The following is an 11,147-nucleotide window of genomic DNA, read 5'->3' on the forward strand; positions in this document are numbered from 1 at the left end:
ACATTGTACTGACAGAAAAAAAAATCTTATTGTTGGGCCCTGCAGAATTTATAATGGCAAGAATTGTTTTGTATTGGATATGGATTCTTTCCTCTTCTAAACAGACTATTGGGATTGAAATGCGTTACTTTCCAGTAGAGCTGCTGCAGGTATTGACTATATGTCTAACCAGCTCAATCTGAGGACACGGATGAGCCCTTTGGCCCGTCCTAGCCTCAGTTTCCCTGAAGATTAAACTGTTTCAGTCTGCTTCATCTCAATCTAGATGTCTTTTAAAATGTTACAGCCAATGAAAGTCACAGTCTGTTTAAGAACAAACCAGGACAGATACACAGAAACAGAATTACAGTGAGTGAATAATGGGCTGTCTTTGTAGAGTGAAAACTTCATTTCAATTGCAATACATTTGCTAAAATAAATATTTCTACATACGTCATTTTAGACAAATTGAGCAATAATAATCAAAGGTTGGTATGTTATATGACATTTTATCATCTATTCTGTCAAGCATCTGTAGCTATTTCACCCCCTTGAGTTAATATAGATGTTTCACGCACTGGCAAGTCAGTACACCATTACCCAACTATCACACAGGGATTACATCCAGAAGCTTGAGTAGAAAAAGACATATCTGAATGCTGCAGGGCTGATTAGGTAAGGATGAGACACAGTCATGGTATTTGTCAGGCATTTGCATGATCTTGGACTAAGTTTTTATTTCGGTCTACAAATACTGCACGTTAAAACAGATATGTCCTAAACTTTACTTAATAATTCATAATATAGCAGTACACAGTGTTATTTTTATAACCTTTTAGAGCATTCTTTTTTACACAGTATTGCATCCCACAGTCGTTGTCTTCACTCATTTACAATAACAGACACAATATAGCCCTCTAGAGTTGACACATTAGTACTACAACACTTCTGTTAATTCATACTTTAACGTCCTTATATGGAATCTTTTTACTCTGGCCTCGAAATGTTCATATTTAAACTATTGCAGAGTCAGACTGGTTATCTTCATGTAATATTTGTATAATGGGTCATCTGCAGCCATGCCTTGTCTTTGGACTTTATGTTACAAAGCAAGGGCCGATTTGTAGTAGGCTACTGATACTTGTATGTACACTCTAAAAAATGCTGGGTTAAAATACAACCCAGTGCTGGGTAAATATTGGACAGAACACATGCTGGGTTGTTTTCAACCAACAGTTGGGTTAAATGTTTAACCCAACCTTCTGGGCAGTAACCCAACCATTGGGTCTAAACCAGGGCTTGACTGGGATAAAAAATTGACCCTGGCATTTTTTGGTCCAGACGGCCCACCACCACTTCTATATATATATATATATATATATATATACAGTCATGGCCAAAAATATCGGCACCCTTGGTAAATATGATCAAAGAAGGCTGTGAAAATTAATCTGCATTGTTAATCCTTTTAATCCATTTTTAAATATATTCACATAGAAAGCACTTTATTTTAAATAGTAAAAATATTTCACAATATAGCCTACTCAAATAAATGCGGGCTTGGTGAGCAGAAGATAATTCTTTAAAAAACATTCAAAATCTACTGTTCAAAAACTCTTGACTGGTAGTGTAGATATGTAGCCTATCGTTGCATCTAGTTGTTTTGGATAAGAATAAAACGTCAGGTCAGACAATATCGTGTCTTTTTTTTTTTTTTTAAATCTAGATTCATTCACATTGGCCCATGGAAACCTCTATGAACACACTTGACTTGACTTGGCAAAAAAAAAAAAAACCGCGGGGGACGAATTTACGTTTTATTAAAAAGTGTTTGGGTATTCTACACTCGTGGCGCGCGCACACATTAGGATAGATGCCTGCCTCCGTTCCGAGTCCCTATCAAGCACTTTACAGATTCAACTGCTCTCCTCTCCTCTTCCTGTCTGGCTCTTTGGCCCGCATCACTCACCGCAGAACAAGCCTGTTCTTGATAAAGCTGCTGTGAAAAGGTGGGGAAAGCCGACGAGGAAGAAGTTGGGGTGAAGCGATCTTTGTGTAGGCGGAGCAAAACACTTCATCGCTCCGTATTATAGCGCATTGTGAGTGGGTGGTTTACGCTGTCAATACAGGAGACAAACCATTGGGCCACTGGCTGCTCGCTGTCCCTGCATGATGGCAAAAAAAAAAAAAGGCCCCTTAAGTGCGTCGGCACACCGGGAAAATGCCCGGTATACCCGATTACCAATTCAGCCCTGGTCTAAACAACCCAATCGCAGGGTTCTTCCATATTTTACCCAGCGCTGGGTTGCATCTAACCCAGCATTTTTTTAGAGTGTATGAAGATCACATTAAAACAGTCCTGGAAGTGTTTTATCATTCCTTAATCATTTCCACTGGCTACTTTTCAAAAGCCTTCTATTTATATCATCCCTTGCAATTTTTCAGTTTTAAACTATGTGAAACTCATACAAATATGAATTATAATGTTATTATTGTTTTAGAAACTATTAGCAAAGACCAACATAAACCATTTCAATATTTATTGTGTGAAAATGATATAAGCGGACCTAAATCGTTCATCAAAATGAGATAAGTAGCCTAACTTTTTTTTTTAGGTGTAATTTTAAAGCTGTAATTTTGTGAGATTATACAAAAATGTGAAAAGACTGTTTAATTGTATATTTAAGATACAAAAACAAATGCTAGCTATGAAAGATTTAAGCCTTTTGCCCCCCCTCTCCAAAAAAGTTTAAAATAGCCTATTTCCTCAAATGAAAAAAAAAAAAAACTATATATAACTAAACAATAACAACAATAAAACATAAATGGCCGTTGTCTGCTACAGTGTTGAACATTGTGAACAAATTAAACTTTTATATGAGTGTGGGCCAAAAACTAGCCCACTCATATATGAAGAAACATCCAGCTGTAGTATGTCCCACCACCCCAGAAAGGGGTGTCTCTTGTATGAACTGATTGGGTAAAGTTAATCAGATTCTCCAGACAAATGTAAACATCTTCACAAAGAAAAAGAAGGCAAATCAGAGAAAATGTGAGCTCGTAGTGAGCTGTCTACCTAGACAAGCCCACATAGTGGGCGTATGGGCGCATTCCGAGCCATTGTAACTTCGCGAGGGACTGGAGTAAAGGAGGCGGTCAAGGAACAATGAGAAAGTAGCTGAAGTGAGCTAGAACTGGTATTGCTTTGAGACTAGCACCGAACTAGGATCCGTGATCTCTAAACGATGCCATGTTGTGTGTTTTTCCATGTATTCCAGAGCTGTGATTGCGAAGCTGAATGTTTCCAGGTTTCTGCCGTGGCTCTTCCCTTCTGGCGCGTGTCGTGTATCGTCAGAACTGAGGAGATCCGCTCAGACGCATCAGGAAGTTAAACACTAATCGGCGAACAGCCCGTTAATTCAGCACCGTGAAGGTAAGAGGAATACAAATTGTTCATGTTTGCCTTTCGGTCTGCGTGTTATTGTTCGTCTCATTTCAACTGTGTCGAATCTAGGCTCTGACATCGTCGAAAGTCACGCTGAACAAAAGAGATCATTTTCTCTAGCTGTGGAGGGATGATACAACTTATTGATTGAGCATTCAAAAAAAAAGCAGAACAAGAGAAGAGAGAGCTATGATCCAGGGGACTTTTCTGCCTTGCTTATTTATTTAAACATCAGTAAAACTGCTTTTTGAACTTGTTCTTTTAAGGAAAACATCGGTAACAGATTGTAACAGGAGACATGAGAAAATAAAGTTCTTCTTTGAAGTAACACGAGATTAAGCCGGTAGACTGCTTAAGATTTAAAAAGGGTTACGTGAACTAACATGATTTTACATCATGTGGCATGGCAATAGCATTGTTTTGATTGAACATGTACCATTATATTCTTTGATGCCATGGCATTTCCATTGAAACTCCAATTAACAATTAGTGAAAGTCTGTCACCGTTTCTAGGGACTTTCTGGATCCATCTTTATTCATAAGTAGAGAACCTCTTTATCCCTTTTCAGGACAGTGTTAATTCACCAGCAGGAGAGCCCTTTGTGTCCTCATCTCACAGCAACAGGCTCTGACATTCTTCAGGTCCCTTAAGAATCCATGGCACTTTCTTTTTTGGTTTGCTATCTCCTTTTTTGGGGAAATCATGTGGTGTAATAAAATTAAGCGTGAGTTCATTCTTTGTGTTTCTTAGATCTGAAACATTCTGGCCATTCAGGTAAACAGTCTTGGGCAGCTCACAAATAATTTAAAATCATTCTTGAGGACTGAAAAGAGAAGTTTATTGGTAGTAATAAAAAAGCTCTAAAGACAAGACATACTGTATGTGTGTATATACATATTTGAAGATTCCCTGGGACATCAAGTTTTGACATAGTGCTGTGGTTGCTCACCTTTTCAGTTTTAAATCATAAAACAGTGCTTGATACCAAAAGAAAAGACTAACCCTAACCTGACATAATAATCTCCCATTCAATAAATTCATAGCACTGTCATTGAAGGGTTTAAGAAAATGCTTACCTGTCATCATGTACTCAGACTCAGTTTACTTAAACTAGGAACTTTTTAATGTGAAATGTCATGCCTTTCTTATGTTTATGTTATGACTGCTTTAGGTTCTTATAAAAATTCTTTATTTTAACGCCTTACATACCTGTACAAACATGCATTTGCTACTTACACAATCTTGCGGTATCACAGTAAGGACCTGTCATAACATAGACCTAGGTGAAAGTATTGTATAGCTTGCAGCACTATCCTCTGATGGGTGAAATGACTAAAACTTTTTGTTTTATGAATATCTTTGTCATGCTAATATGAAATATTCCTGGTATTTCCATGCCTTTTCAAACCTGTACCCCTCAATTGTCGTTTTTACTTAACCTAAACTGGCTCTCCAAAAAAATCTCATAAAAATTTTGTAAAATCTCATTCGTATGTTTTTGTACAATATACTTGCGTCCCACTGACAGTTATGTTTAGAAGTGGGTCTTCAGGCTTTTTTCTCCAAATCTAGTTTTCATACTCTTCACATCGTACAAATTCATACAAAACCACCACCTTGTGTTTTCCTGTGCAGACCAATCAGCATCTAACTTGAAGTAGTGAATGTTGTTTAAATATTTTGTCTGACTTGACATGGCGCCAGCACCATGAATCGATAGTTTTCGACTGGACAACTCCTTCCCCAAATGCAAGTAGCAAATCTGACCAAAAAAGAAATCAATAAAAAAACTACATTTAAATTAATTTTAATTATACTGTTGTTTATGGTTCCAACATGTCTCCCACCTCACAGTTTTTCTACTAAACCCAAGTTGGGTTGATTTTAACCCAGCATTTTTTAGAGTGTGCCATGTTACTAGGATTTTCAGAGAGGTTTGTGAACTGGAAAACTTCAGAATTAAGTTGGATTGTTCCTGGTACAGACGTCAGTGTGCTGATTCAGAGCTCTTGAGCAATCTAGATTTATTGCCTTGATTATAACTTTCTTAAACAAATGCTTCTCTTTTTTTCTTCATAGATTTGTTCAATCGATGTCAGTACATGGATACTCTCAGGACGGTCCTAGAGCTCAGGAGTTCTTCTGTGGTGCTGTTTGAGGAGATCTGGTGCTAATTTAGCTGTGATGATAACACCACTGGACCTTCACTGACGTGCCTCAGCTGCTGCTTGAACAAACCACTTCCTCTCAAGTGCCGGCATAAAGGGTCTGCAGAATGTGTCACGTCATAGTCACATGCCGCTCTATGTTATGGACCTTGATGAGCATTGTGGTGGCATTTGCTGAGCTGGTGGCATTTATGAGCGCCGAATGGCTAGTGGGATATCCAGATGGATCTGAGTTCAACTTCACCATCACCGCTTCACACCGCGGCGACCAGCGCACCCTGGGTATTTATAACCGCTGCATCAAGGTGGCACAGCAGAAGGTTGTCCAGTGTGGGGCCTACGCCACAGACTTCATGGAAATAGCCAGTGGCTTCTGGCAGGCCACTGTTATATTTCTAGTCATCGGAATCTTTCTCCTGTCCCTAGTGGCCATCCTTTCGGTTTTCAGCATGTGCTTCCAGAGTATCTTGAAGAAGAGCATATTCAATGTGTGTGGCCTGCTTCAGGGAATAGCAGGTAAGATGGGAAAATCTACTGTAGCACTGCTTTCTCAGATTCTTGGCAGTCTTTGTGGTGGCAGTTGGTGGTCATCTTTAATTTTTAACCACTATCAACTAAACACAGAAAATTAGGGAGTGTATTTAAGTGAGACACTGAAGCTGCCCCCAGAATGCTCTGAGCTCACGGCTTCAAGGCTTTGACGTTCCTCTGGTGACCTCAAAGACCATGCTATCTAATTATGAACTTCAACACTCTCATCATCCCATTACAGAAAAGACAGTCTAAATATTACGGCATTGAAAATGTTACTTTGGTGTCTCCAATGTTTAGAAATCCTCGTTAAGCTTGTCCTATTTCTGATTTAAAACAGAGCTTGATCTGAGCATACAGAGGTACAAGGTTTGAAAACCTTCAAACCATTAAACATAAGTGTATCTTTTGCTTACTTTCTTGATGGTGGTACACCAAGGACTGGATTCATGAAAATCTTTCTAAAAAAACAAAACTTCAACACTTTTAAATACATTTTTGAATGCATGAAGTGCATGAAATGCTTTAGTTTAACAGCATTAACCAGAATTGATTTGCTGGTAATTTGGCAATTTTATAATTTGTCAAAACAATATAGCAACAAAACAGCCAAATAAATTAATTAAACATCTTTACTTTTGGGATTTAAGACTTAAAACAAGGGTAAGGATATCCTAGGTTTGAGAGGCCGAATTACGATGTCGATGATTATTATGATTGTTGGCGGAGCGGGGCAGGGGGGAGATACACCTTCTTATAAACATCTTTTTGACACTACGCTTTTTTTACGTTGGAAAATAGGAAGAAAATGGTAGTTAATTTTATTTAACATGATGAAAAAGAAGTACAGACAGATCTGTGTTTTGAGTATTAAAAAAGAAAAAAAATTAGGGAATGCGCACTAATAGTCAATTGTGGAGGGACAGGGTTTAAAGCAGTCTAAACTGAAGGAAGTCCAGCATTCACCAGAGAAATTTGTCACCAGAAGATCAAGTTTTGACACTCTGATTAGGAAAAAAAAAGTGCAGATATGCATGGACGAGTAATCCACAATCTATAACATGCATTTAGAAAATGGGGTAAAAAAATGTTTCATGCTGATCTGAATGCTTTGTGAATCAGGCCCCAGGAATCCACACCTACTTTTGTTACCAAGCTCAAAGGAGCAGAGCTGTAATGTTGACTGTGGCAGGGCCTTCTGAGTCAAAATACCAGGGACTAACAGATCAGTCATGATAATGTATCTTATTTGCAGTCATGTCTGCAAACTAGAACAATAAAGTATTGTGGTACAATAAAAATATTGTGGTTCATTTTATAGAACACCAAGACCAACATCAGGTACTACCAAAATATGTAGCTCTTGTATAATTTCATTGAAATATTTACAACATGTTGAGTAATTTGTGAATAGTGAGAGCATGACTTCAGCATGACTTCAGAGACAGGATCTCACTTGCCTATTTAGAGTAAGAACTCAGAATAAAATAAAGGGATCACAGTGACCTGCTCTGTTTGGTATGAAGATTAGATCAGCAAGAGTTCTTGCCTTGCCTTTTAAACACTACTTACAATTAAATCCCAGATTTGAAGACAAATATCTGTATCGCATAATCACATAGCTTCAGCAGGCAGAAAATGACATTGAATTGAAATTGTGACTCATGGGTCACACTGAGGTTTTACAGGGAAACCTTTCATGTTGTAAAGAGATTTGTTTTTTCTGATGTTATCACACGAAGGGGCTACAAGGTCGTTGTCAGGAAAACAAGGATAAATCTGAGCTTCTAGTTTTGAGTGAGTGTGTCTTCAAGGAAAGAGGAACTTTAAAGAGAAAAATGAAGTTAGCATTCAGTTTCCAATTAAAGTCATAGGACTAAAATACCAAGTGAAGACCCATTCACACCATTCACCAGTAAGGTAATTAATAGATTTCGTCATATTTAATCACAGTGCACTTCATTGTTTTGTTCTAGTTTTCTTCTAATGTTATGGGTAAATGTGCAAATGAGGAATTATCTAATAAAATATAAACTTTTGAACTGCGGGTTTCGTCTGGCCAGAGGAGAACTGCCCCCGACTGAGCCTGGTTTCTCCCAAGGTTTTTTTTTTCTCCATTCTGTCTCAGAGGGAGTTTTGGTTCCTTGCCGCTGTTGCCTCTGGCTTGCTCAATTGGGGACACTTAATTTCTAGAGATTATCGCCGATTTGATTGCACAGATAATATTTAAACTAAACTGAGCTAGACAATGACATCTCTGAATTCAATAATGAAATGCCTTTAACTGAAAATTGAGTGTTTAATCTTATCATTATACATTACTGACACTCTATCCTCTAATTTGATACTGTTAAGTGCTTTGACACAATCTGTATTGTTAAAAGCGCTATATAAATAAAAGGTGACTTGACTTGACTTGTCCAGAACAGAAATCCAAACAATTCTTTCATTCAGAGGATTTTGGATATATCTTTGTATCATTCCATACATAAAAAAAATGCTTTCAGTGGCCAGAAAATAAGTGGTGTGAATAATTTTGTTTGCCATATTTTTAGGAAAAAAATTTAAATCAGGCGAATGATCGAACCCCTTTGGAAAAAAAACTTTGGAATATAGATAAGAATAAGACTAGAAGGATTGTAAGGAGTTTGTAAGTGCTACTGAAGTGGAGATTTTGATCATCTGAAGACATGTATGCAAGCAAAATAACCAAAAATCTCAAAATTGACCAACAATGGTGTCTTAGTTTAATTATAATTTGATGAGAATGGGAAGGTCCACACCACGGCTAACAATAACTACACAAAGGAACAATATCATTGGAATCAGCTGATGAACAATAAAAAAACTGACATCCAATCAGAATCCACCCAATTGTAAAACATTTGAGCATTTAAAGTGGCAGACAACAGAAATGCAGCACATACAGGTACTTCTAATAAACAGAATGTGGAAACTAATATAGTTGTCGTTATAGTTATTGTTCCTGGTGTGAACGAACCTTAAGAGTTCTTTCTTATTAGTTTCAGAAAGTTATTTTATTGTTAATTGTTCATTTATGTTCATTAAGTTTTAACTTGTACCACACTGTCCACCTTGTAATTACCAAGAACACCTTAGCAACTGTAATTCACAATGTTTCTATTTGTTTGTCTTGAATGGATGTCCTTGTAATTACAACATTCCCATTTCTCTTTTGCAGGTCTATTCCTCATCCTCGGTCTGATGCTCTATCCTGCAGGCTGGGGCTCTAGGAAGGTGGTTGACTACTGTGGTCCGGATGCTTCCCCTTATAAAGTGGGCCTGTGTTCTCTGGGCTGGGCTTTCTACACAGCCATAGGAGGCACTGTTCTTACTTTCATCTGTGCCATGTTTTCAGCCCAGGCTGAGATCGCCACCTCCAGCGATAAGGTGCAGGATGAGATTGAAGAGGGACGGAGTCTCATTTGTGTGCTGTGAGACGTGAACACAAACCACTCAGATGAAAAAGAATCATTTGTGTCCCATGTTTACTGATTGAAATGACTATTGCATAAATGGGAATGTATTTTAGACCTGTAGGTCTACTGATCAAAGACTTTACTAGAGTATTTGCTTTTGCTTTTTTACTCACATCTCATCCTATCGCTGCATCGCCATTGCAAAATATATGCATAACAGATTATTTTTATGAAAAAACCTTTTGAAACTAACAAATGCATTAACATTGTGTTTATAAGCAAATGCATTGTATCAGTATTTTGATTTATTTGTTACTAAATTTTACATGGTCTTCTTACTAATGGCTGAAACTCTAAGCAGTTGTTTATGGAACGGTATGCTGAAAATAAGTATAGGTTTCTCTCTTAACTGCCCTGTGATAGACCTAGTCTCTTTAAACTGTAAAATAAAAAGTGATTATTGAATCAGAAGGTGTTTGAGGCACTTTCTGGTGCGCGATCACTGCGAACAGTCCATATATGGGAGGCTGATTGCATGATACGGTGAACTTTCAACTGTTTTTATGAGTATTTTTGTTGAGTGCAGATATTCTTCATCTGTCAACAATGGCTGACACAGCCAAATTGACTGAAGAGGACAAATAAAGTGCCTGTTGTAATACCGACTCTAGCGGTCTTGGCTTCTTGAGAGTGTGTACGCAACAGGAAGTAAGTGCTTAAGACTGTCCCAGGTCAGAAAAATGCCAAAGTTCAGTGCCCTTAACATGCACTAAATCCACTCTCCCATCTCTAATACCACTTCGAAGTAGTGTAGTGTAGTGTATCCCATCATTCATCATATTCAGGAACTCGCATGCAATTGCAAATTGTCCAGAAAAACAATACAGTATAAAATTTAAATTAGATAGTAAATATAATTTAGTAGGCTATAGCTAAAGTGTGTTTTACTACAGAGGTGTGAGCAGGTGTATTTTGTAAACTGTTTTTGTGTTCGCAACTGCTTTTTCTTTTACATTGGAACAACTGAACAGACACTTTTAGAAGTTCAAAGGGTCAAATCGAGGAAATACGTCATGTAAGTATACAAGTGCTCAAGTGCAAAGACCGCGAGTGTGGCTATTGGTCAGGTCAAGAGACCCAACGGTGAACACTGATAGCTTTTCATCGCTGGAGGGAGCTGACAACATCAAAAATGCTGGGTTTGCTTTACTTCTGCTTCACTGGTAGGCTACTTATGGCTACAGAAAGAGGGATATAGGCCTATTTCGGCAGAAGTTCTGGAATGGCAGTACTGTAGAACAATAATTATAGAGAGAGAGAGAGAGTGTATCGAGGCAGCGCAGTTTCATGTTTACATAGAAAAATAAATCATAGGAGCCGAACACAAAAACGTGTTTTTAGTGAAGCCTCATTACATCGTTTATTTCAGCTCTTATGAAAGGGTGCGATTTTTTAGGTAAATCAATAATGCAAACAGCAAGAGTCCAGCAAAACATTTTACATGTCATTACTTGTATATTCAATACATGCACAACACAATCACTGCTCCACCAATAGATAGGGAAAGTAACTCTTGACCCTAA

General features: G+C 37.8%; 1 protein-coding gene across 2 annotated transcripts; it reads left to right on the plus strand.

Annotated features, from left to right (window-relative positions):
* Positions 1-2,944: 2,944 nt before the first annotated feature.
* lhfpl2b (LHFPL tetraspan subfamily member 2b) lies at positions 2,945-10,229 on the plus strand. Of its 2 annotated transcripts, XM_058776457.1 has the most exons (4): positions 2,945-3,162; positions 3,258-3,412; positions 5,505-6,109; positions 9,327-10,229. In XM_058776457.1, exons 3-4 carry the CDS (start codon positions 5,701-5,703, stop codon positions 9,581-9,583), a joined length of 666 nt encoding a protein of 221 aa, XP_058632440.1. In that variant the 5' UTR covers positions 2,945-3,162; positions 3,258-3,412; positions 5,505-5,700; the 3' UTR covers positions 9,584-10,229. The 2 variants fall into 2 exon arrangements, with proteins under 2 accessions (XP_058632440.1, XP_058632441.1); XM_058776458.1 differs by lacking the exon at positions 2,945-3,162 and having other exon boundaries at positions 3,171-3,412.
* The last annotated feature ends 918 nt before the right edge of the window (positions 10,230-11,147 follow it).

This window comes from Onychostoma macrolepis, chromosome 05, assembly GCF_012432095.1.
Source record: "Onychostoma macrolepis isolate SWU-2019 chromosome 05, ASM1243209v1, whole genome shotgun sequence".
Classification (NCBI taxonomy): domain Eukaryota; kingdom Metazoa; phylum Chordata; class Actinopteri; order Cypriniformes; family Cyprinidae; genus Onychostoma; species Onychostoma macrolepis.

Bases quoted from the DNA above. Each gene is read 5' to 3' on its own strand.
- lhfpl2b (XM_058776457.1), top strand. From the start codon at position 5,701: ATGTGTCACGTCATAGTCACATGCCGCTCTATGTTATGGACCTTGATG. The intron at 6,110-9,326 runs GTAAGATGGGAA...TCTCTTTTGCAG, and splicing joins CCTGCTTCAGGGAATAGCAG to GTCTATTCCTCATCCTCGGT.